This window comes from Sycon ciliatum, chromosome 7, assembly GCF_964019385.1.
Source record: "Sycon ciliatum chromosome 7, ocSycCili1.1, whole genome shotgun sequence".
In the NCBI taxonomy this organism is placed as follows: Eukaryota; Metazoa; Porifera; class Calcarea; order Leucosolenida; family Sycettidae; genus Sycon; species Sycon ciliatum.
The window spans coordinates 17,699,229-17,727,136 of NC_088649.1; the positions used below are offsets into that span (position 1 = coordinate 17,699,229).

Sequence of the window (27,908 nt, forward strand, 5' to 3'; positions counted from 1 at the left end):
GTAGTCCCTTCACTTTGGTTTCGTTCTAGTAAAGGCTGGATCAGACTTTAGTCCGATAGCCAAGTTCAAGACCTCTGTTCTCCCCGACGCCTCAGAATGGAGACGCAAGGTAAAAATATGAGTAACTGTGATATTACTAACATGTCTGGCTTTCTCTCTGTCTTTCTCTCTATATAATATATATATTTATATCTGTCTATCTGTCTATCTGTCTATCTCTATCTCTCTCTCTCTCTCTCTCTCTCTCTCTCTCCCTTTCTCTCTCTCTTACTCTCTCTCTCTCTCTCTCTCTCTCTCTCTCTCTCTCTCTCTCTCTCTCTCTCTCTCTCTCTCTCTCTCTCTCTCTCTCTCTCTCTCTATCTATCTATCCCCCCCCCCTCTCTCTCTCTCTAATTCTCTCTCTCTCTCTCTATCTATCTACCTATCTCCATCTCTCTCTATATATTTCTCTCTCTATATATTTCTCTCTCTCTCTCTCTCTCTCTCTCTCTCTCTCTCTTTCTCTTTCTCTTGGATAATAGTGGTGCGGGGGAAGGCGGTCGTCTCTTCGTGGACTGGGTTCAACACCAAAACACCATTGCCGAAAAACTCAATACTTTGTTCATAATGAAGTCGCCCTCCCTTTTCACTATCCGTAACGTTGAATGTCAATAACTGATGTCTTTAATCCTGAATGACGGACGCCTAGGGAGACTCACTCAACGACCCGAAGTGATTTTTTCATGTATTTGTGTTTTTTCTGTGTGTCTCTGAATGAAGGATCGTCAAGAGCTCTGGCTCTAGTAGTTATGCTAGCAATTGCTAGCAGCAGCACAGTATGTGCGAGTTCCCCGTGTACGCGGCAGACCAGTCAACAGGGCAAATCGATCTTCTATGATTGCATATCGCGCGGGCTCACGTCATTCCCACAAATTTCTATGAGCGAGAGAGAAAGAACTTACTCTTTGTAAGTGTATTAAAATTGCAATACACGAGAGAGCTTGGAAGCTCAGGGCCCTACGCTATGCTTTTTGCCTAGCTCATCATGAATGTTATTAGAACGGATGGAAAGGATTTTTTTTTCCATTGATTGGGTTCAACGAGAGAGCTTGGAAGCTCAGGACCCTACGCTATGTTTTTCGCTAGCTCATCATGCATGTTATTAGAACTGATTGAAATGTTTTTTCCATTGAATGGCTATAGTGCTTTACGTCGACCATGACGGCTACAATGCCCAATCATACCACAACGAACTGATTGGCTACATCATTGTATTGCAAAAAAATTCCATCTGCTCGAATAACATGAATGATGAGCTAGGCAAAAAAAGCATAGCGTAGGGCCCTGAGCGAAATAAATAAACTTTCTCTTGTCATTCGAGGGTATAACGACACCGTCTGCCACCTTGATGACCTTGGCAAAAAAGGATAGGAATGTTATAATTTTTTCATTTCTCCCATTTTATTTTCAAGAGATGACATTTGGTTGATAAATATGGTGGTAAAGACACACCTGGAAATATGGCGGTAAACACACGCCTGCCCACACACGCTCTCTAGGCTGCAAAGTTCTGGCACAGAGCTCTCCTTCTCACCACCACCACCATCAGTTCGCGCCTGGCGCCTGGTCGATGCATGGTTGGCGGTATCCGGCATAGCAGGCTGGTACATCAAGTAGCGCATGGCACATAGATGATGACACAGCAACGACATAGCTCGATTGCGACGTACGTTTCGTCCCCGCTGGACTCATCAGGCAATCTTCTTCTTGGATGTCTTCATACGGAGCTTGACTCGGGAGAATGAAATTGAAGACACCACTGCAGCTGTACTTATGGTTGATAAATGGCCCAGTATCTGCGGAAATGGACCTTAGCGTGATTTTTCACAAAATGACTTTTTTTCTGATGTTGTCATCTATAGGTATCTAGTGATCACATGGCAAAGTATTATACCGAACAAAGCAATATTGATGACCCAGAAGCCTCTCAAACAAGCATAGGTACATGTCAGGAAATACAACATTTTATCACAGTGTTTTCCACATCGGAATACTATGTGTTACAGTGAAATAAATAAAAAATAGACAGTGTAATAAATCATCCGTCCAGTTTTTGTTGTAAAACAACTCTTGGGCAACCTCTGGCATAGAGCATGGTTGGCCTTGATCCTCATGACTACATACCAATGAAAACTGTTTGAACGCCATCCCAAGTCTGCTGAAAATCCACAGAAGTGCAGATCAGGAGGGAGGGTGGCTACAACTACACCTGGAGTCCCAGTCTGTGCATCCCACAGGGAATACGACACAGGCACAACATTCTAACACTCCACACTTCATCTTATGCACGATTTCGAGGTAGTCCATCACTGCTGCACCTCTGTGAAATTTGAGCTCTGTTGGAACTGGCTGCATGCACGGCAGTGCGCCATGATTCCAGCACTGAGCGCAGAGAGTTCGTAGCTCATCAATCAATGTTCAGCTCTTGCCCCGTCCAAGGGGTTTGGTGTTCACCATGGAGTCCAGTGTGGGAGCCTGGGAAAATTCAGATCGTGTCACTAGCGGCAGCGCTCTTTCGTCCTGACTCGAGTTGATCCAGGGCGTTTCAGTTCGTCTACCTCTGCTGCCGTCGCCTCACTAGTTTCTCCTCGTTGAGTATTTCCCCTGAGCGGAGCTGTACGAAATTCAGAAGGGCCCTACAAGGAATTTCAGATGTCAGAAAGTACTTTTGCCAGCAGAGAGCTCCTTTGGCGGAGCGCCTAAATCAAGTTGAAATTCTCGTCGCTAAATAGGAATTGCGCGTCTACAAAACATCTTCTGGAAACTGTCGTCGTTCTCTATCAGACGCGACGATTCCTGCCTAGGCAATCCAATGACTTCTGGCAGAGCCGGACGGTAGCTAGCTGGCCATCGTGAGCGAATTCTCCTGCTACTGGGACGATCAAAAGCATTCATTGAATTTGTTGCGACGAACTAATTTTTTGTTTGAATGTGCAGAGCGCGAAGCAAGAGTTTTGTTGCCGTCGCAGAAAATGACTTATTCTGAAAAAAATGATTTTCACCCGAAGGTCGATTCTCGCTGATACTGGGCCAAATATGGTGGTAAAGACACACCTGGCAATATGCCGGTAAACACACGCCTGCCCACACACGCTCTCTAGACTGCAAAGTTCTGGCACAGAGCTCTCCTTCTCACCACGACCACCATCAGTTCGCGCCTGGCGCCTGGTCGATGCATGGCTGGCGGTATCCGGCATAGCAGGCTGGTACATCAAGTAGCGCATGGCACATAGATGATGACACAGCAACGACATAGCTCGATTGCGACGTACGTTTCGTCATATTTATCAACCATAAGTACAGCTGCAGTGGTGTCTTCAATTTCATTCTCCCCAGTCAAGCTCCGTATGAAGACATCCAAGAAGAAGATTGCCTGATGAGTCCAGCGGGGACGAAACGTACGTCGCAATCGAGCTATGTCGTTGCTGTGTCATCATCTATGTGCCATGCGCTACTTGATGTACCAGCCTGCTATGCCGGATACCGCCAGCCATGCATCGACCAGGCGCCAGGCGCGAACTGATGGTGGTGGTGGTGAGAAGGAGAGCTCTGTGCCAGAACTTTGCAGCCTAGAGAGCGTGTGTGGGCAGGCGTGTGTTTACCGGCATATTGCCAGGTGTGTCTTTACCACCATATTTATCAGCCATAAGTACAGCTGCAGTGGTGTCTTCAATTTCATTCTCCCGAGTCAAGCTCCGTTTGAAGACATCCAAATAGAAGATTGCCTGATGAGTCCAGCGGGGACGAAACGTACGTCGCAATCGAGCTATGTCGTTGCTGTGTCATCATCTATGTGCCATGCGCTACTTGATGTACCAGCCTGCTATGCCGGATACCGCCAGCCATGCATCGACCAGGCGCCAGGCGCGAACTGATGGTGGTGGTGGTGAGAAGGAGAGCTCTGTGCCAGAACTTTGCAGCCTAGAGAGCGTGTGTGGGCAGGCGTGTGTTTACCGGCATATTGCCAGGTGTGTCTTTACCACCATATTTATCAACCATAAGTACAGCTGCAGTGGTGTCTTCAATTTCATTCTCCCGAGATGACATTTGGGTAGGTAATTCCAAGGGTACACCGCAGCTGTTTCCTATGAAACACATCTAGGCGCTTTTCTTGTGCACTTGACAGGCCATGGCAAGCAAGGTGTTAGGTCTAGATTGGTGGAACGAAAGTGTTGTATAAACGAATTTTAATGGGTGTAGAAAGCAGGTTGTGTTTGAACCATAACTTCAGAGTGTCTCCAAATGCTCTTGCGACCAAGCCAATACGGCGCGTTACGTCCTCCCCGTAGCCGTGTAGTGAGCCGAGTGTCTTCACCTGTCGCCAAGCTTCTTTACCACAAGTTGTGCCGACATTTCTAGATGTTGTAGAGGTGGCATCTCCCAAAGTGGGTTCCAGGTAAATACGGATCCATTCAGTCTTACTGATATTGACGGTAAGACCCCATTCGGAGAAGACGCCTGCGATGACAAATGAGTCTGAAGGGAGCGAGTATGCATTTGTCCGACATGCAGTCCGTGAATTGACCTTTTGACCACATGCCATGGGACATGGGGCCAAGGTTGCGGAAAAGTTGGGAAATAATTCGCGAAAAGAAGGAAGTTGTGAAAGTTGCGAAAGTAGCGATTTCTTCATAAACAATGAAAAGTTGCGAAAAAGGTCTTCTTTGGGAAAGGTCTAGCTAGACGCCGAGATATCCCTATCCACAGGAACGCCACCACCCTCTTGGATCAAGGCGTAGATGCGGCTTCCAAAGTGGTGGGATGTACAACTAAGTGTCGTTCACCGCGAATTGTCGTTATTCAGATAGTCGCTGTATCCGAAGTAAAATGTATGCGGTTAGAGGGGATTTTGCTCTGGGCATGGAAATCTTGTCGTTATTCGCGAGTTGTCGTTAAATCCGCAGTCGTTATTAGCGAAGTTGACTCTATAAGAACAATGGTGGTGAACATAGCACTAACATGTCAAGATCCAAATGTAACTTCATGGCACCATGGATATAAAAAACACAGCCTTTTTTACACTCTTTTCTAAGCACTGTAGATGCATTGTAAAACTTGAAGTTTTATTTGGTTGGGGTTTGAAAATATCTATTTTACACATGCATTTTGTTGATATTGTCTACAGTGTAAGATGTATTCCATTTTCATTCATTCCGTTAATTTTTGCCTGTAAACGAGGCATGTAAAAACAGTAGAAGTATTGTGCGCTTTAAAAATGTTTTTTGTGTTCACCTTCTCCCTCTCTCCCTAGCTCTCTTTCTCTCCCCCCCCCCCCACCCCCTCTCTCTCTCCCTTTCCGTCTCTCTCTTTTCCCTCTCTCTCTCTCTCTCTCTCTCTCTTTCTCTCTTTCTCTCTCTCTCTCTCTCTCTCTCTCTCTCGCTCGCTCTCTCTCTCTTTGTCTCTCTCTCTCTGTCTCTCTCTGTCTCTCTGTCTCTCTGTCTCTCTGTCTGTCTCTCTGTCTCTCTCTCTCTCTCTCTCTCTCTCTCTCTCTCTCTCTCTCTCTCTCTCTCTCTCTCTCTCTCTCTCTCTCTCTCTCACTCTCTCTCTCTCTCTCTCTCTCTCTCTCTCTCTCTCTCTCTCTCTCTCTCTCTCTCTCTCTCTCTCTCTCCCTCTCTCTGTCTCTTTCGCCATGTCTGTACATATTTCTCGCTATCTCTCTCTTTCTCTCTCTCCGTCTCTCTCTCTCTATCTCTCTCTCTCTCTCTCTCTCTCTCTCTCACACACACACACACACACACACACACACACACACACACACGCACATACACACACTCTCAATCCAACCCTCTCTCTCCTTCTCTCTCTTCCCTCTCTCTGTCTCTGTCTCTTTCTCAATGTCTGTATGTCTTTCTCGCTAGCTCTCTCTCTCTCTTTCTCTCCCTCCGTTTCTCTCTCTCTGTTAGTGCTATATTCACCACCACTGTTCTTGCTTCGTACATTCACTTCACACATCAATGGGTGTAATCATCAGAAGCTTGTTAATTTAAGGAGTGTGCCTGCTGGGACTGTATGCGAGGGTTCCTGAGGGTGTGGAGTTGGCAAAGGTATCTTGCTGTGCACTGATTCCAGTCTCATTTTTTCTGTCCAGGCACCTAGAAGACAACAACCTTTTCATAGAAGATAACAACACCTTCATCGGCTTCAAGTTCCTAAACGAGTTGTAAGTTATGCTGTGGCCCAAGTCCACTGTTTTAAACCAGCTACTCGGCTGCCAGGTGCCCTATTACACACCACTTTGAGGGTCAAACCCGTAGGCTTCAGTGGCGAAATGCTAGTATAATAACTAGCAAAATTAATTTTAGGGTACTGTATTAATTTTTTTAAGAAATTAGAGGCCACATGCCACGTACTGCTCTTTTCTCTCCCAAACTCCACACTTGCCAGCCAGATTTTTGGGGAAAAGAAAAAAATCATCAGTCACACCACTGGGACTCGAACCAGGCAAGGTCCCTGGTTCGAGTCCCGGTGGTGTGACTGATGATTTTTTCTTTCTTTCATATCTGGCTTGCAAGTGTTGAGTTTGGGAGAGAAAAGAGCAGAACGTGGCATGTGGCCTCTAATTTCCTAAAAAAAACTTTGAAACTCTCCGTGAAGTCCAAATTTGAAATTGTACTGTATTTATGTTAGAATAAAGAGGTCACATATTTGGTCGAAAATAGCATACAGACGTTCGTCTAGGAAAGCCCGTCGAATCAATGACCCAAATCACGAATCTAGATGTACGAAAGCGCAGTTCGGAGAGTCAATGACCTTTCAACCTCAAACTCAAAGACCGACTACAAAATGTAGGTCTAGCAGCGAAGGCACAGTTCGGAGAGCCAGTCCATGACCTTTGAACCTCAAGGTCAAAGACCGATTAGCGGCTTACTAGTAAATGGCAGGTCTACCACATAGGGTCCGTATTGTCACCGAACTAGACCTACAGATGTAAGGCCACCCTTTCTTTTTTCGTTGTTTAACGTCCGCGCCCGCGTATCTTTTTGCCTCCGACCGAAAAAAAAACAAGAAAGTAGTAGTACCAATAATATGCGAAGTTTTAAATACATGATTATGTAGTTTCACAGTGTGCCGATCATGACCTGAAACTTATAATCTTGCCTCCCGGGCATGCCTTTGTCTGGTGTTCTTTTTCTTTTTTTTGTTGGCTTTTAAATATCGTACGGTGTGTGCCCTAGTAAAAATCCAGATGTAATGAATTCATGACATGCTAACTCCATGGTATGTACCTGTTTTGTTTGATTCATCAGGCATGTGCTCCAATGTACCATCAAAGAGTGTTGTTCTATGCTTGCAAGTGCCGTTAGACCCAGAAATATTGTATATATCACATGCTTTACTGGTCAAAATGTTTGATTGGGGTTTCCAGTTTTTGGAATGGGCTTTTGTTTTTTTTCCGCCCTACCGCGTACCTTTTCGCGAAAAAAAGGACGTTAAACAATGAATTAACAAAGGGTGGCCTAACCATAGTTTACCAGATCAGTGAAAAATAATGATATGTTTACTTGACTAAACATTACTACATGTAGAAGCAGGGGTGTCGCACACGGTACGGTCACTACGGTATTGACCGTATCACTATTTGCCCCAAGTACCCCGGGATTCAATAAAACACAGTGATTTGGCCTCTAAATTTCCAAAATGTTCGGCTCAGCCACCCCTCCCACACGAGTAAATTGTACTTCAGATGGCTGACCGTACCCCACTAAATTACCTTCCGACGCCCCTGACAAGTGAGAACTAGAACTTTGTTTATACCGCGTTTAGTTTGCGCCACTACTCCTTTCCGCTATTGGACTACACTACCAGGAGGACAGCATCGAGCTGTCTTTGATGCTGCAATAAAAGCGTGGATGTATTCTGCTCAATTGGTAAGCACCAGCCTAGTTTACGTCCGGCTTCGGAAAGTTTATTTTTCATTGCTACCAAGCTCGGCCTCATTTTCTCTGCGGTGCGCAGATGCGTCCACAACGGACGAAACAGTTCGATAGGCAGCTTGAGTACACTGTATTTCACTTCTGCTCTTGTAGTAGTTGAGCACTCTCATTTGGGATAATGCCTTTGGTGTTTGCTGTTGAGCACTCTGGTACGCTGTGGCCTGGTTTAAATCTGGCTTTGGAAAATTTATTTTTCATTGCTACAAGATAATTATGGCCTCATTCTCGCTCCACACATTCTACCATACACAGAGACATAGACTGCAATAGCGACAACACACAAATTGAAGGGTAGTTGGCCGCAGCCAGATGTGAACCGGATAACGAGTGAGATATGGAAGAAAGGACTGAGAACAGAGTGTCTCAGATAGAATAGGCGTGCCAGTGGATAGCAGAAATAGGCCATGATGCAGAACCACTTGGACCGTCAAATTAATTTTCCTGGACCGAGCCAGCCGGGAAAAAAACCCTCGCGCCGACGGACGCAGTTGTGAGGGAAAAACAGTGATAAAAAGCAATGAAATTATGCACAGAAATGAAGGGTGGGAGGGCATGGGCACTGGTGAGACTCAATACTGACTGAAGAAGTCAGAAAAAGAAGCGACGATAAAGAACTCACCAGATGCCATATTTGCAACTGAAAATATTTCGCGAGAAATCATTTCTCGCCTATCCCGCTGCGCTCGGCTGGCGAGAAATACAACTTTTCTCTGTGCTGCCCTGATGAATCCACAAAGGACCAAACAGTTCAGGCCGCATATTGAGTATTTCGCTCCTTCTCTTGTAGTAGTTTAGCATTCTCGTGTGGGGTAGTGCCTTTTCTGTTTGCGTTCTGCAGAGCTCACTGACTTGTCAGTTTGAGCACTCCGGTACTTTCTGGCCTGCTTTAAATCTGGCTTTGGAAATTTTATTTTTCATTGCTTCCAGGTTCGGCCTCGTGTTCTCTGTGCTGCGCTGAGGAGTCCACAAAGCACGAAACAGTTCGAGTATTTCGCTCCTGCTCTTGTAGTAGTTGAGGACTCTCGTGTGGGGTAGTCCCTTTTTTATTTTTACAAAAAAGCCACACACAATTTGCTGGCACAGAGCAGCAAGGCAGCGATGAGACATATGGAATGGCAGAAGTGGGGGAGAGGCAGGGGCAGCTTGACCAACCATAGGGTCTCGGCTTCATTGCAACCCAAGCGCTCCACAAAAACAAAAACCTTTACTGTTTGCGTTATGCAGAGCTCACTGTCTTGTCATTGAGCACTCCGTTATGTTCGGGCCTGGTGTAAATCTGGCGTTGGAATATATATTTTTCATTTTTTCCAGGTTCTGCATCATTTTCTCTGGGCTGCGCTGATGAGTCCACAGAGGCCGAGCCAGTTCTGTCTGCAGATTGAGGAACATTGGCATGTATTGTGTGGAGCTGAATGGCCGCCCATTGTCTTCCTACAGTCCCTATATCCGACTGTCTTCCTAGTTCCACTATCTCTGGTATGAACTGGTGTTGACCCTTGTTCATAAATTTCTTCAAATGTGCAGATTGCAGCTACGGGCTCTACTGCAAAGTTGCGAGTAATCCATTTCCTCATCTCGGTTCGCACAGCCATCAGATGATTATGATGAATTGAGGAATATGATGATGAGGGTGGTGTTATTCTGTATCCCAAATCCAAACGTGACTTTCTTGCCAATCATAATGGCATAAGAGAAGGAAAAGGTGCATGTAAAATGTGTGTACATGCACTGGACAGGATAGCCAGACCTTGCATCTCTCATGCCTGGCCGCCTGTTCCCAACTATCTGTGGCTGACGGCACGGCTGCAAAAATCCATACTGCCAAGCAGGACTTGAACCTGTTACCCTCTGTTCTCAATCAATGTTTTAGACCATCCCACCATTCCTGCCTACAAGCATGGAAAGAAATCGAGTTGTGAGAAACACAAGAACACCCGAATGTGAACACATTCGCACTCAGACAGTGACCAATTGTGAACGGTACTACAACAGTTTTGAAACTTCCCTTGCGTTGTGATGGAGCGGACTTCTGCTGGTAATCTGTCACATTCACGTGTAGCGCTGAAGGCATACCTCGGTCTGCCAGCGTTCATTCTTGCAACTGGAAGGCTGAGGATTAGGATGGTTTTACGCCAAAAGAAGCGCATGGTTGAAAATGCAATACAAATGCAAACGGTACTGGAGCAGTTTTGACACTCGCCTGCGTTGTGTTCGAGCGGACTTCTCTGTTTCACTTATCTGTAGCGATGAAGGCATACCCCGAACTACCAGCGTTCATTCCTGCGACTGGAAAACTGAGTCTGTCCTGCTGCTGAAGTCGAGTTTTTCCGCTTGTTTCCTGCGTTAGTAGTTGCGTGACGGACAGCGATGTCTCACCGTAAAGGCTGTTCCACATAATGGCTAAGGTGTTTTGGTGAAAGGGCTCTGTCACCTAGAGAACTCATAGCGGGGGCAGCAGAGGATCAGCAGATTGCCGGATGGGTTTACCGACTAAATCAAAGGCGCCTTAGGACCTGAGTTCAATTTTCATCAGAACCTGACGTCAATGCTATTCAAATAAAACACCACCGGGATCGGTTGCGAAGGCAATGAAGACAGGCTCGACGATGAGGAAGATCGTGTCTTTGTTGTTGGCAGTTTAGATCGCAGGCAGTCAGAATGGCGAATAAACGATGTAGCATTGCGTTTGTCTGTATTGCAGCAATATGTGGACACGTCCCTCCTGGATGAGCACGACGAGTCGTTCCACTCCAATGTCCCCGGGTAGGCAGGGGGCAAGAGCAATGATGGCAATAAAGGAGGTGAAAACTGACAGCAGAAAATCATCAGCTCCTTCGGTCTGACAACGCCGAAAGCAATAGTCACACTAACTTGGAACAGGAAGGGCGGTGTTGAGGAAGCCCTAATTTCCGCAGAGATGGTGCAGTGGATGTCAATCGGATGTGGCTACCCTGGTCGTAGTCACTTTTCTGCGCTTGACGAGAGACTTTTGAAAATCTTGTCATGTCGCTCTTCCAGCTGAAGCCCTCTGATCGCAGAAGTTGCAGCTCGCTCTTCAAAATATACCCAGATCCACTGTATCAGCTGCCTGCCTCAGTGACCGTGGGATTCGCTAACCCCCAACTATGATACTGCATACATTTTGCATTTTGTCACAATCTTGTCAACAATCTTGTTACAATCTGGTGGTCCCGTGAGTCTCGCCCTGTGTCATCTCTAACCCTCCGAACCTTTTGCCACAGCTGGAAGAATACAACTTCGGTCACTGCAAACGCAGCACACACTGAACTAACTGGTCTCGTCAGAGCAAAGAATGTTCACTGGTCAGGAGAAAAGCACCGACAGAATCTCTCGCCTGACACCCCGGCAGGCTATGATATACATGTACAAGTAAGAGAAACAGCGAGCAGCATTAGTAGCGATATATTGTCACTGGGCTGCGAAACGGTGAAGGGCTCAAACTAACTAAAAAATGTACTTGAGCGACGTGACTGGATTTCATCCAGCAGGACTGTACGCAGCAGAATTTGACAATGAGAGTGAAATCTACAGTTTGGAGAATTCAAGGGACTTCGACATGTGCAGAAGAGGTGAGTGCAACTTCTCGATACTTGGGGAATGGCGTGCGGCTCCCTACATGGGAGCTCGCGGGTTTCCTGCCGACTTGGATCTCACTTGACTGACTCATGGCTGACATCCAGAGTACGGAGGATGGCCATCGAACCATCCTCTCGGCAATGCATCACTCCCTGGCAAGTGACTTGTATGCGGGGTTAAGTAAGGCATATGATAGAGAGGTTCTGCAAACGAAAATTCGAACGAAGTTTCGCGACTGGCCTAGCGAAAGTGTGTACAGTCAACTTCGCGTTTAACGACACTCGGCGGGGCATCAAAAAACTGTTGTTATACCCGAAGTCTCATTATGTATTACAATTGGGTGGGACTTTGCTCTGGGCATGGAAATTCTGTCGTTATTCGCTAATTGTCGTTATATCCGCAGTCGTTATTGGCGAAGTTGACTGTACGCATTTCGCACGAACTTTGCGTTCTGCGCATTTTCGTAGTTTGAACACGCCAAGCGCACATACGCCAAAATCCCATCTCACGAAACTTCCTACGAAAGTTCACTTCGCGTTCCCTACAAGTTTCGCGTGAAAAGTTGCGAAAGTTGGTGCGAAGTTTCGCACTTCATGACGTAGAGCGAAAGTTGCACGCATTTTCGTTTTGCAGAACATCTCTTTCAAAGCAGAACATTGTAGTAAGGAAGCTTACATACTAAAGGACATCTTACAAAAAAATGAATTTCCAAAAAGTAGCTTCTAAGGTCCATTCATTGAGAGCATGGCTCAAAATGACGGCAAATCAAAGGATATGTAGGAGAGAAAGGAAAACTAAATCAATGACAGAATAATGATACTGTCAAGGAGAGCGCAGGTGAACGCGAGGATTCAGGAAAGACAAGTTTATCATCCTCTAGTTGTTTCGGCTCCCATTAGAAAATACTCAGAGCTTCATAATGGAAAGGGAGATGAAGCTGGGTTAGAGGTTAACAGTCACGGTAACGGTTAGATGCTTAATAGGCCTCGGTGTCACTATCTGCCTTTCCACTCCCTCCTTGCCTCTCCCATTCTTTTTCCTTTTCAATCCCAGGTACTTGTCCAACAACAGGATTCCAATCTTGCGAGATGGTATATTTGACCCACTCGTCAACTTGCGCATCCTGTAAGTCGGACCCATGCTTGCATCGAAAATGAAAGAAAAAAGTCTTCTACAACATGTACCTTCTGAGTATATGCAACACACACACACACACACACACACACACACACACACACACACACACACACACACACACGCATACACACACATACACACACACACACATACACACACATACACACAAATACACACACACACATACACACACATACACACACACACATACACACACATACATACACACACACACACACACACACACATACATACACACACACACATATATATACACACACACACACACACATACACACACACACACACACACACACACACACACACACACACACACATATACCCAAGGGAGAGATTGGAAGCTTTGTTACAACTCTGAGTTTCACGTATTACTACGATCATCAGGCAACACGTAGCAATTCGTGAAACTCAGAGTTGTAACAAAGCTTCCAATCTCTCTCTTGTTTACTAGGCTCTGCCCTACGTGGGAATTGAGCACACTTCGTACAGTGAAGCATACCACTTGACTACAACACATACACAGATAGATAATGGCATGGGCATTATTGTTGCTGTCTGTGAGCTTGTGTTCACCGAAAAACTGCTGGAAGGATTCTACTGAGTTACAGCTCGAAGCGGGGGAGGAAATTCCACTATTTTCCAATCTAGCAGGGACAGAGATATTAAAATCTTGCCACTATGCATGCTACATACATAACTGTGTTTCTCACATGGAGATATTCCATGTTGATAAGCAATCCGGGAGTCAGTATCTTTTTGGAGCAGACCAAGAATCGAAATGTACATGAAACGAACTGATGGTCACTCAGAGGTATAGCTGTTTCCCTTTAGGGCATTGGACGGCCCCAGACGTGTAGGATGGCTGATGCATGCCATTCAAGGTCCTCCCTGCATGCTGAACTTTAATCGAAATTTTGATAGAGGTCCACGTGCTCCCTCCCCCCCCCCCCCCCCTCCCAGGGTGCCCTATGCACGCTATGCTCATGGAGGCTGTACAGAAGATAAGAAGATATGCTGCAAAGTAGCTGAAGTTAAGGTTATGGTGTGAACCATAGTCAAACCAAGTGGCAGAGAGTAGGCGTAACGTTACACGTTTGTTCCGCTGTCTGACTGTTTCCTCTGGTGCCATACAGTGAAATAGGGTTTGCCGGGTGTTAGCGGCCGTCGTGAGTCCCCTTCGGGAATGGACACGATAAGTTACTTTTTTATTGTTTTATTTTTTTATACAGTGTAATAAAGAGCAGTGGAGTGCACACTGTGGCACCGAATGTCTTCGCAAATCTTCCCAAGCTTGATCTGTTGTAAGTATGGTGTTGTGTAGTTAGTGTCTTGTGCTAAGGCCATTCTCAAATACAGTTAAACCTGGTTTAAGCGTCCACCCCACGGTGCAAGCAGAAGCGGTCGTTAAAGCCAGTTGGTCTTTAGAACCAGGTCCCACAGTGTCTGCGTAGAACTGTCGGTGCATGGAAAGACGGTCGTCAAGAGCAGGTGGTCGCTAAACCCAGAGGTCGCTCACCCCAGATTCTACTGTAGAAGCTTGTTTTGAATTGCAGCATGATTGCGAAGATACACTGTCGGCACAGAGACCTGGTTTTAGTGTTGACAAACACATAGATATACTTCCTCCGCGTCATTAAAATTGTCGCTTCCCAGAGCGATTTTTCGAATTTATTTTCTCCACTCGAAGGGCAAAGAAATCAGCTAGATATTGAGGCAGAGCATTGTCGACGGACCAGGCTTTAGTTTGTGGCCTCCCGCTTCGCTGCATTTGCAGCTAAGGTCGACGTCTTCATCAGAGTTTGAGGCAGACTCTTCAGCACTCAACAATACGCTGAACAAGATGCGCGTTCAAATCCAGGTCAAAAAGCTTCACTTTCGAGCGATCCATGCCTCCAGTTGGCAGGCGATGAAGGCAAGCTAGCATTTTTCAAGTACACTGTAACAATCTTCAAGCGGGATAGTGTAAGCAGTTCCGCACTTTCTTTCCTTGGCAAGCGCTTCGCTGATCTTGTTGGTGTTTTCAGACCTGCTACCTTCGAAGCAACATGCGGCACAAGTAGCGCATTTTAGGAATTTGTGAACACTTTATTCTTGCCATCGTAACTTCGGCATTTCGTATTCAGGAGAGATGCCAGCATTCTTATACCCGAGTTTGCAGTCGTGATAAATGCCCACGCGAACGAGGTGGGACGGCACGAACTCCAGAAAAACGATATGTGCTCTGGGGCGGAATAGTGCGGAGCGCGATGAATTTGCTTGGTGCGGAAGAGAGCTCCGACAAAGTCTGAGACCACCATGGCTTCAGTTACAAGTAGACATTGCGCAGGAAGGGTGGCACCAATGTTCGAACACAGAAAACAGCGACTCCGACAGTCTGACTAAGACGAGCTACGTCACAAACATTGCGATGTGCGAAGCGACAATTTTAATGACGCGGAGGAAGTACCTGGTTTTAATACAAACCTGATGTGAAAACAAGTGTAGCACTGACAATGCCTTTTACAGGAATAAGCCCGGCTTTAATATACGACATTACAGGCACTGTGAATATTCTACAACCACTCTCGACCTTATTGCAGACACACTGTGTGTATAGTGTTTTAGGTCGACCATTCCGGTTACAATAGCCAACCATTATCATAAAGAGCTTGGGGCCAAAGACAGAGAGATTTTCTTCTTTCCATCCAAATACATACAGCTGTCATTTTTAACAAACATGATTACGTACAAACAAATATTGAAAACGCACGTACGCAAGTCACCATACATGCTTTCGAGCATAGCAGATTGCTGCATGGCGATACTGATGGGAGACAGTTCCACCATAACAAACTAGAACCAGCAATGAAAGTTTAGCACAGGGCATCATGCCCGACATTTTGCAATTCATCCTTAGTTGTGATTCTGTTTTGTTCAGTCTTTCCTGGTCATAGCCAGCAATCGCATGTCATCAAGTACATTCAAAATTAACATAATTTTGCGAATCGACCTTTTTTTCAGGATCACTTTTCAACGAGGACGAAGCAAAGTCGGCCGAACGAAGCCTAGAGGAAGAAAATCACCCTCTCCACTTCACCATCACGATACTGACATAGATACAAGATGAAGCAGCTAAAAAATCCACAAGAAAACTGTACGGCCATCATCGCGCTGACTTTGGTCTGACTTTGGTCTGAGAATTTCTATCACGATCAAAAATGTACGAGGAGCACTCAAAAATAAGCCACAGACGTACCTTTATCGCTCTCTACTCCTTTTTCAAGGCACAAAAGTCGACTCTCCACTTTCAAACCAGGAACCAGACATACCAGTGGTCCTTTTCAGCTGCTCCACGAGCGCAGGAAATGTCCACCAAGGGGCGCAGAGCAGCATCCATTCCAGAAAAAGAACTAAAATACGAGTGAGACTGCATGACTGAGTACATGAGTACATGAATGAGTACATGCAGAAAATAGTCAATTTCAGCGTTTCTGCTCCAAACAGCAACTAGCTTCGACTGGAAACAAAGATTACACCAAAGGATCAAACAACAACCATTTTCTGCAGTTTTTTTGCAGATGGCTTCCTTGTGCTTGGCCCAGCACGCCAAAAATCACACCTCGGAGGAGTACAAAAATTACAACTCTTAGATGTCCTCGATTGCTGGCCTAGACTAAGAGTATGTTGGATGCCGTGGACTGGTTTTCATATTATCTGCCAGACTGCTTGTATGAAGAGCATTCTTTTAACGCTGCAGGTCCAGTAAAGTATGGGGTGGGTTTGCACAGGCATTGACCAATATGCCAATGCAGTATTTGAAGGTGTGAGATTTTGCGTCAACTGACACGTGTTCTAAACTGGTTTGTTATATTTTCAGGTCGATGGATTCCAACAAGATTGAGTTGCTGCCGCCAAATGTGTTCAGGGGTTTGAACCATCTCGCGTAAGTGGTCACTTAAGAGAGCATGTCTGAGAAAACCAGAACATATGTGCAAGTCGATCTCTCAGATTTCGCTCAAATTTTGCAGGTAGGTTTGCTTTAGGGTGTAGATCGACATTCCAAAGCCCGCGCAAAATCTTTTGAAGGGAACCATGAAATTGGCATACCCCTCAATATTGGCCCAATATTGGCACGATTTATGGGTCTACAAACGAGCCACGGCACAGCGTACAAGAACAAGCTACGAACAAAACTCCATCAAGCCAACATTACCTCACCTTAGAAGAGTTCTTCGGGCAGCACTACTTAGCCACGCTAGCATCCCAGAAGACGGGGGCAATCATTCCTTGACGCCACAAATGATCGTCTTGAAAATAGCCAAATTACAAGCGCTGATAAAACAACGAGCTACGTCCTCAATTAGCAAACACTATACACCGGCAGATAGTAGAACACCTCTTCTAGCACTGAGGACATGTCCCCCATCATCCTTTTGGGGTTTTCTTGAAATAAACAATTTTGAATTTTTCCACTCGACCATTCTGAAATACGTCCAAACTCATACCTGCGCAAGAAAGCTCGCCCCTCCGCGACGTCTAGTCAGCAATTTCTACTCCAACACCACTCCCAACGCTGCAGAACAAAGTGTATTGTTGACTTTGACAAGGAAAAGCAGCGGTGATAACTTGTCACTCCAAACGACAAGCTTCTCCTTGCGCCACCAACATTTTTCGTTGCACCAGTTGATGCAAAAGTGACTGAATTTTTGCGTGTAGTTTTTGGATTTTACTGCAAGAGGAATGATGAAATCACCTGCCTCGTGACACAAGAATGCCAGGTCTCGTAGATCACGGTTCAGCAGTTGTTCCGAGTCACCTTGATCAAGTGCTCCTGCACTTACATGGATCACCCGTTGATCTGGATCGGATCAAGTGCATCTTGATGTCCAGCTCAAGAGCACGCATGTCGTGTTGCAGGCCTTCCAGCTGGGACTTTCCCTCAACATGCAGCAGCGAGTAGGGTCAAATCACGTTGTTCATGACGTAAGAAATCTGCCATGTGGGCGCGCCACATACTTCATGCAACCAGTACAGTGTTGGCCGCGCGCTGGTCAACTCCAAGCGACCTTGATGGCATGGACCACGCTCATTCCTTGCTGTTGCAGATCTACGTGGATCATCAGCATGTAAACCAGCCGTAGTTCCTGTTGAACCATGTTCGGGATGAGCGAGGTTAGTGTGAAAAAATGCATCCCTGTTCATACTGCAAGAGGAAATATCTCAAAGAATTCTTGCCAATGCAATACTGCTAGCATTATAACGATAGTTTCTGCATGTTCTGAGCAGAGCATGCAAGAAATGTAATGCATCTTACCTCCTCCCTCATGGTCCGTTTCGAATAGCGCCTCAGGAACGATCATGATCGTGTGCATTGTGTCGTGCACCAGAAAGCATTATTCTACGTCACGATCCACGTGATTTCTTCATTCCTCTTGCAGTAAAATCCAAAAACTACACGCAAAAATTCAGTCACTTTTGCATCAACTGGTGCAACGAAAAATGTTGGTGGCGCAAGGAGAAGCTTGTCGTTTGGAGTGACAAGTGATCACCGCTGCTTTTCCTTGTCAGAGTCAACAATACACTTTGTTCTGCAGCGTTGGGAGTGGTGTTGGAGTAGAAATTGCTGACTAGACATCGCGGAGGGGCGAGCTTTCCTGCGCAGGTATGAGTTTGGACGTATTTCAGAATGGTCGAGTGGAAAAATTCAAAATTGTTTATTTCAAGAAAACCCCGAAAGGATGATGGGGGACATGTCCTCAGTGCTAGAAGAGGTGTTCTACTATCTGCCGGTGTATAGTGTTTGCTAATTGAGGACGTAGCTCGCTGTTTTATCAGCGCTTGTAATTTGGCTATTTTCAAGACGATCATTTGTGGCGTCAAGGGATGATTGCCCTCGTCTTCTGGGATGCTGGCATGGCTAAGTAGTGCTGCCCCAAGAACTCTTCTAAGGTGAGGTAATGATGGCTTGATGGAGTTTTGTTCGTAGCTTGTTCTTGCACGCTGTGCCGTGGCTCGTTTGTTGACCCATAAATCTTGCCAATATTGGGCCAATATTGAGGGGTATACCAATTTCATGGTTCCCTTCAAAAGATTTTGCGCGGGCTTTGGAATGTCGATCTACACCCCAAAGCAAACCTACCTGCAAAATTTGAGCGAAATCTGAGAGATCGACTTGCACATATGTTCTGGTTTTCTCAAACATGCTCTCTTAAAGTTTCACTAAAACAACATCAGTTGGACATAAACCTGCAGCTATTGAACATACTTCCAATGGCCTGCGCTCTATGGAATTCATTTTAGTTGCTCTTCTCCGTTTAAAGCTGTGAAAAGTCATCTAAAATTAATTTCAATTATTCAGTCACAGATATCACTGATGAATATGATCCGAAAATCGATTCTGGTAAAACACCTTTTGACACATTTGTCGTGTGCTGATGACCGCCGAACTTATGCTATTGAAATAAAAAAATAAAAAAATTCACGGTTCGCTTGAGACTCGGTTTATCTAATAGAGGCCGAGTTTTCCGCATCCGCTATTTCCGCTATTGAAAGCTGTCCAAATATTCACGAAGACATTTATTAGTGCATCTTGTCTTGTAACCACCGAGGTCTGTTAATTGATTTAATCTTTGACTCATCTGGTTCCACCAATAATTATGGTTTTTATTTTTTTGGCCCAGTGATGTATCACTCACCGGCAACCCGCTCACACAGGACTATAGACTCTGTACAGCGCTCTACAACAAGGGCACGGAGATTACGTACTACGTCGACGATGACGTCCAGGAGAAGTTTGGCAGTGCAAACCCTCCGGCCATCTTTGTCGGGACAACAGATTCAAGCGCCGCAGGTCCCACTACCGGCATAAGTGGTAAGCTGCTTTTCAACTGTACACTCATGCTCCGGTTTTTTTTTTTTTTTTTTGTTTTTTTGTTTTTACAAAGACCACTTAAATGCCAAACATGAGATGCAGCCAGGGGAAGCACGCACAACCTGAATCGTGGCAGTGGTTATCCGCGCCCCGAAGTTACGGGCGCTTCTGTCTACCGGGCACCTTTCAGGCTAGGTTCAGTGGAAATATTACTACTCGTTTGTCCGCATAAAGTAGTTAGTTGGAAACAGCCATTCCCGAAGCACTGCAAAAGGACCGATTCAACTATTTTACGTACAGCGTTTCGGCAATATTGCCGTTGCCAGGTACGAATGAAACACTGATGCCATGCCGGCCAAGAAGGAGCAGTTGTATAGCAAAGTCCTACCGCCAAAAAATGCATCATCTCGCGCAATAAGAATAAAAGAATACAGTTAGTTAAAGAGACATCTAACGCCAGCACAAAATATTATCGAATTTTCCACCCAACGATTTTCTTCAGATGAAGCTGCAAAATGCCTGAAATCAATGATTCTCTTTTGTTCAATTTGTGGAAATTGTGACGTCACATGCCATATCTATGGCCTTTCCCCGAATCCCCATCATAGCCTACATGATCCGCAGTTACAGACATTGCATGGTTTCTTTCAGGGCCCGGCCCCCGACTGCCGGAAAAAACGAGCTTTTAGCGAACTCACCGTTTACCCTGGTCGAGGAAAACATAGTGAAACTTGCCTAATAAGGCCAGAACTATGTACTCTTGTTGTAAGAGTGCATTGCAGCCTGCATTTTCAGATGGGGCCCATTGGAAAATCGTGCATGACAAATGCAAAGCATAATAATACTACAAGAACGCGGTACAGATTTTCATTATTCCCCCGCCACAAATCCATGGCCAAACATTCGGCCAGGGGGAAACTGACCACGGGTGCGAACGGCCCCGCTCAGTTAACTGAAGGTCTGGATTTTTGTTTTTGCCTTCTCCCGTGACCTCAGTTTTCTCCGTGAGTGTCAATCACCTATTACTGTAATGGAATGGCATGATACTGTGTCTATAATACACTTGTCAGCTACTTAATGCTTTTTTTTTACTTTTCCATATTTTGAATTCACTAAAACCAAACGGGCATAGCTGTCCAATGACAAGGCAGCGAATGATGAGCGTAATTATCACTATGCATCAAAAACATCTCTGGACAAAATGAGACAGACTAGAAGAAGGGTTTGCACAACACTAGTACATAGGGGGGATTACGAGAGCAAAGAAAGAAAGCATTCAACGCAAGAGATGTTTTTGTGCACCAGAGGCACAGAGAGAGAGAGGGAGAGACAGAGAGAGAGAGAGAAAGAGAGAGAGAGAGAGAGAGAGAGAGAGAGAGAGAGAGAGAGAGAGAGAGAGAGAGAGAGAGACAGACAGACAGACAGACACACAGAGAGAGACAGAGAGAGACACACACAGAGACAGAGAGACAGAGAGAGTGACAGAGAGAGTGACACAGAGAGAGAGAAAGAGAGAGAGAGAAAGTGAGGAAGAGAGAGGGAGAGACAGAGAGAGAAACAGAGAGAGAGAGAGACAGAGAGTGAGACAGAGAGAGAGAGAGATAGATAGATAGATAGATAGATAGATGGAGAGAAAGAGAGAGAGAGGGAGAGAGAGAGAGAGAGAGAGAGAGAGAGAGAGAGAGAGAGAGAGAGAGAGAAAGTTACTGTAAAACCGGAAAGTCTAGCGACCAAAAAGTTTAACGTTTTTGTAATTTTGGTATGATTACGGTGCAGAAAGTTTAACGATGGCTACCTGGTCACCCATCTGTATGCGCATCTTTAAACAGACATCTAGCGATAACGATTTTTCAAATAACGAAAATAATTGGTCGTTAAAACGTTAGACTTTGTGAATCGCGAGACTTTCCGCTTTTACAGTATGCTTATAAAGTCTAACCAATGAGGGCTGAGATCTCGACAACAGGGCTTTACGCCTGAGAATAAGCGCACGAATTAACAAGCAGGCTGTCAGAGAAACAGGGAGAGAGACAGGCGGGCAGTCCAACATACAGGCATATAATGAAACAATGCCTATAGTGATCCGTTTGACCTCAAGTGTTCATGCTGTGTGGAATAGCAGCAGTGCGAAATTGGGCCAGGTGCAGTATGGCCCGTACCTCCCTGGGCAACGCCAGAGCCTAGTTCCTTGGAACGCGAGACAATCCTCTCCCAGCTCAGTTCGGGTTGGTGGTGGTCTTAGATCCATAGATGATTGGAGCCTAGGACGAGCGCCACTGATTGGCAGCAACAGCACTTGCAGTGCAGGGCTAGCACGGGAGTAGCATCAGCGCCAAACCAGGAAGATGAGCTTCTGGATGAAGATCTCTCGGACACAGTAGGCACCAAGTTGTAAAAGCAGGCTTCTGGCAGAGGTGTGCGGCAAGCATCCGTACACAGCTCTAGCCACACGATTCTGCAGAATTGGGAGACGGTCCAGGTGCCTACCCGCCAACGATGCTGGGAAGGCATTGGAGCCATACAAGAAATCGGGCATGATTACAGACTTGAAGTATTAGATGCGGCTTTGCATTCTGAGACAGCGGCGCATCCGCCACAGAACACCAACTTTCTTGTTGAGTGGGACAGCGCACCTATCCATCTGGGTGTACATGGCGGTGTCAATGTGGACTCCAAGGTAGCGAGGCGACGGGACAGATAGCAGCTTAGTCCATCAGTGATACCATATATCCATTTCAGTGCGCGCTTCTAGCTGCCCGGCCGGGACAACTAATACCTGACGTTTTGCTGCACTAAGAATCAAACCCCGCTGCTTCAGCCAGTCAGCAATGCTTGTCACTGCTCTGTAGAGAATGGCGGTCAGTTGCTGTTGTGTTGGGCGACTGCAGGTCAGTGCGATGTCATCTGCGAACTGTATGGACTCAGCTTGCAGAGCAACAGATAGTATGTAACTGGTGTAAAGGCTGAACAATACTGGAACTAATACCAACCCCTGTGGTACTCCACGGGAGCATGCTGCCACTGAGCTAAGCTGGGATACCAGCTGGCCATTCTGGCAGTGATCAGATAGGTATTAGTATGCCATGCACCACTGGAGTGCTGTTCCAGTGACGCCCACACTGAAGAGATCTACCGCTAGTTGCTGGTGGCGAACCTTGTGGAACGCTTTCAACATTATAGTGCGCACTACCAGCACCAGGTAGGCACAGTGGGTTGGTCAAAGTCCAAGGTTGAAATACTAGAGGTGAAAGGAGCCACGCTTGCAATTGTGCTGTTGAAATCTACAAGCAGACCGGAAGTCCCGGTCACATAACGGTCAATGGAGTGAGCAACAGACAGACACACACACACACATACACACACGCATACACATGCACACACGTACACACACGTACACACACACGCAAACTCACACTCACACACTCACACACACACACACACACACACACACACACACACACACACACACACACACACACACACACACACACATATCCACATCCACACACACACGCACACACACACACATACACATACATACACACATACACACACATACACACACATACACGCACATACACACATACACACACATACACACACATATACATACATACACACACAGACACACATACACACATACATACACAAATACACACACACATACACACACTACTACTACTACTACTACTACTACTACTACTACTACTACTACTACTACTACTACTACTACTACTACTACTACTACTACTACTACTACTACTACTACTACTACTATCAATCAGCTACCCCAGTGGGGTCACGCCGCCCTCCACTCAGAGAACTGAGCGCAAGGTGAGGGGCAGTGGTGCAAAACAAAACAAGAAGTACAGCAGAATGAATTGAAAAAAATGGAAATCAAAACAAGCTGCCATATTGATGGAAAAGAACTCGCCAACGGAGGAAAGAAATATCACAAACCAGATGAACAGTCTGCTGCAGGTCCACTATACAATGCAACAACTGAAACAGGAACAATATAAAAAAATAAAATGTGAACATGATGTTCTGTTCAACAAACGTCTGTACGCATGCTGCTTCGGCCTTCGTGAATCAGGAAAACACAATCTTGAGCTGGAGGGAGGGCATCTAACGTCCCACAAGGGCTCCACAAAACGTACTTTCACAAGCGATGAGGAGTGTGCACAGCAAGCTAATAACACTACACCATCGCCGCACGACGACTGTCCACTCAGGTCCAAACAACACAGCCAAGGACAAATTCGCCATACCAGCGATACACCGCGCAGGAAGAAATTTCTGCGAGTCTGACCTGTTTCCTTTCTCACCCAGGAGTCCACTTGCTTTGCCGAACGCCACTGCACTGTTTTTGGCTGGGGGTTGATCCGAGGGCTCGCCACACCACTGCGGAGGATGCGGAAAGGACGCAAGAAGACGGTGACGGCAACAAACAACCCGCCCTGGTCGTCAGCTCAATAAATGTCCTTCCGCGCACGCGCACGCTCGCGACAAACCGGCTGCAAGGCATGAAAAGCCTACTGCCAGTCAATACCTTGAGACGACCCTGACCAGAAGGCCAGGGCCGCCCCGTGGGGGAGGCAAACAAAGAGAAAACCAGGGGCTAACAAATCTGCTTCCTCTCGGCAAAATATTTTACACACACGCATACACACATACACACACACACACACACAAACACACACACACACATACACACACACACGCACACGCACACACACACCCACACACCATGCACACACACACACACACACACACACACACACCACACACATGCACACACACACACACACACACACACACACACACACACACACACACACACACACACACACATACACCTTGAACCTTGAACGTGCCCATTGCCGATGGCAATGATAGCGAAGGGACTATCTGCTAGCTTTGCAGTACGAAGTGTGGCACTTGAGATCCCCGGGATGACGGCAGACCTTTCCACATGCGCAGCGGAAGCCAGAGTCAGGATCAGGAGGAGCACCAGCGGTCCGACAACGATGAGCAATCTGCCTCCAGGCAGAGCGATCCTGGGCAGCATCAAACCAGCACTCAGAAGGCACAGGGGGGCTGATGGAGCGGAGATCATCCACGATGACGTCACGCCACCGCTTGCGTGGACCCTAGGACACACACACAAACACACATATGTGTGTGTATGTATATATTATATACACACACACACACACACACACACCCACACACACACTTGCACACAGACACCTAGCACAACACTGCACAGATTACATTGCTGCCGGGGAGGCAACAGCTGAAAATGTCAAGAGAAAATGGAAATCCCAAAAAGGAGCTTTGAACAAACGATGAAAAAAAAGATCAATAACTTGTAATGCAAGATTATTGGTTTGCGCTTCGTAGATGCGTGAGAGCTAAGTGCCGTTGATTGTCGTAATATCCTTATCAATTTTGTGCCTTGTTGTCGCACTACTTGACTGTACAGTACCCCGTTGCCTTGGTGGACTCTTAATAATACTTCGTACTAGTAACTTCTTGCTCCTTACATTCTGTTTGAATGTGTCCTGCAGTGGCATTAAGACCATTGCACCATCCCTTATTTCATGACCTGTTGCAAGTTCTCACGCTTGAACTTATGTGTTTATCCAGTTAATCAGGTGTGCGGTCGACAGTGCAACACCTGGAGACCAGACTACTTGAAAGTGTGCCCGGACGCCTTCTGCAAGGGAACTGTGGCCAACCATGCATGCCGCAGCATGGATCACGGTAAGTCGTAGAATGCTATGGGAATGTGAACAAGTTAAGAGAACCACAAGCAGCACCTTAGTGCACAATGTGCAGGAATTTCCAAAATGATTGCCAGCACGCAAATCTGCTCATACATATTTGTAAAAGTCATAATGATCGATCATTTCACTGCAGTAGTTGAAGTAGGAGTAGTATTTTACTATTTGAATAGAGAATCCCAACAGGCATGCCCTTATTACAGGAAATCCTACCTGCTATGTGTCTTGTTATGCCCTGATCTCCCTGCACGGAACAACCATATAGATTAGATTGTACGAGTACACACCCCGCACACACATACATACACATACACACACGCACTCACACAAAAACACACACACGCACATTTACCGTATCCCCGCAACAGATAATAAGACTCCTTCTGAGTACCTCCATTTTGGACTAGAAGCATTAGCTTTCGTTGCTGTGTCGTGTGTGCGTTTCCTGTATTCGCAATCAAGACTCGGCCGTCACTGAAGATTGTCCCCAGACTGGACGCACTCTCCAGATGTTCAGCAGTGTTGAGTCGAATTACTGGCAGTCGAAGGACTTGTGTGCCGCAACACTGCAGGGCGATCTGCCAACAGCGTATGATTTTAAGTACGGTTGTGTACAGCGGCTGCTTGCCAAGGTACGTCAGCAGTACAACCTTGACTACACACCCGTCGTGTGGCTGGAGCAATTTTACCACTGGAAGGGTGATATTACTGCCTTTGCCAGTAACAGGCTCACCTATTGGCCGCAAACGCGAAGAATTTACTACTTGTGCGGCGTTAAAGGAGACTGAATGTGATTTTAAAAGCCTTGCTGAAGCTGGAAACACACTTATCTTTGTGCTCTTTTCGCCCCTTTTATATGTGCGGACAAAGACATAGATGTGAAATTGCAATACAGTCTTGCATTTGTTCTAGCTGGTTTGATGTCACATCAGTATTGTGCGTCATCATTGTTCCCGCACTGCTGTTCATGAATGTGCTCATCTTTGCCTACATGTACATGATGTTGCCAATGTGTTGTGCTGCTATGCATAGTATATTGACCATCGTGAGTGAACAAAGACCACACTACTACTGTGAACTGTATCTTTCTGTTGTGTGTTGGTGCGTCTGCGGTGTACGCAGAGGCCAGCTAGCTGGCAAAAATTAGCTCTTCATTACATTTGCGAACACTGCATTCATTTCAAGGATTGCAGGAAACAGAGCCAGCTGAAGCGTCATTTCTCGAACGTTTAACTGACATTGTTTAGGGGCAAAATAAAAACACATCCCTGATGATGGCCAAGAAGACTGAAACGTTGAAACCATACTTCTAATGGATTTTTGTGGAATGCAGTGCTCTCTTGAGTGTAGGCAGGTTGCCTGCAAACTATTCAAAGAACACACAGTGGATGAAAGAGCATTGTTTAGGTGTTATTCATCACTTAATTTCCGTAATATAATGGTATGTGTTGCAATTCGTTTTAATCTGCAGAACGATGCTTCCTGATAAGCGTTGAGCGAAAACTAGTTCTATGAGTTTACGGTAAATGTATGTACAGAGGCAATATGCTTTGGTTCTGCAAGAGTGCTGAATGACTGATTCAGGCAGAGCGGCGTACACAAAGGCACACAATGAAAAACCTTGGCAAATTAATTCCGTTGTGACTCAGAGTTTCATGGCTGAATCAATCATCAGACAACGTTGGCTGATGATTTGTTCAGCCATGAAACTCCGAGTCACAACGGAATTAATATGCCAAGGTTTTTCATTGTGTGCCTTTGGGTAGAATGTCTTCACCAGTTTGAGGGAAAGAGACAAACGGGAAAAAAAATTAAATTTTTTAAATAATGAATAATATATTTTTGAATTCGCAAGTACACACTGGCTACAAGCCGAATTACATGGAAGCGAATTTGATAATGGGGTTAATTAAGTTAAGAAAAAGGGTGAATGAAGGAGGATGTCCCTGCTGCTGACCGGGCTAGCGGGAGGCTCAAACCCTCTCCTTGCTGGAGGCAGGTGGTGTTTCCAGGAGCACTTTGAAACTTGTCCTGGAGGGCTGGGTTGGCGTGATTGTGCTGGCAGAGCCACACAAACCTCGGCTTCTTGCTTGTGCTGTAGAGCTGTAAGCTGGTCAGGAGGGGTTGAACATGAGAGCAGGGTGGCTGGCCAAACACTGCCCTGGCAGCTCGGTTCTGTATATTTTCATTGTTCCTATTGTTGTTGTCTATTACTGTTTATAAGACTATTATTGTTCTTGACATTACATTTTCACCATAGTCATTTCTTCGTTCATCACAACGTTCTCTAGAATTTGCTAGTGGCATCTCAATAAAACATTTCTGAAATGACACTTCAGCTGGTTTTTATTCTTGCAATCAGTTAACTGTTGTCACCTCGTGAACCTGCCGGATAAAGGAGGCCATCCACATATCCAGACGCCATCCGAAGGTGAACAATGATCGTGGTTGGGTGCTGCTTGACAATTGACAACGTGAACGTTTGGATGTTGATCACTGTCACTGTTGCCACTGTTCTGTCTTGTTGTCATGGGTGCCTGA

At 45.9% G+C, this 27,908-nt stretch overlaps 1 protein-coding gene across 1 annotated transcript; it reads left to right on the forward strand.

Annotated features, from left to right (window-relative positions):
- LOC135820571 (uncharacterized) lies at positions 1-26,445 on the forward strand. Its single transcript, XM_065333638.1, has 9 exons — positions 1-109; positions 760-946; positions 6,128-6,199; positions 12,624-12,695; positions 13,958-14,029; positions 16,585-16,650; positions 19,388-19,578; positions 25,231-25,347; positions 25,830-26,445. Exons 1-9 carry the CDS (start codon positions 97-99, stop codon positions 26,153-26,155), a joined length of 1,116 nt encoding a protein of 371 aa, XP_065189710.1. The 5' UTR covers positions 1-96; the 3' UTR covers positions 26,156-26,445.
- The last annotated feature ends 1,463 nt before the right edge of the window (positions 26,446-27,908 follow it).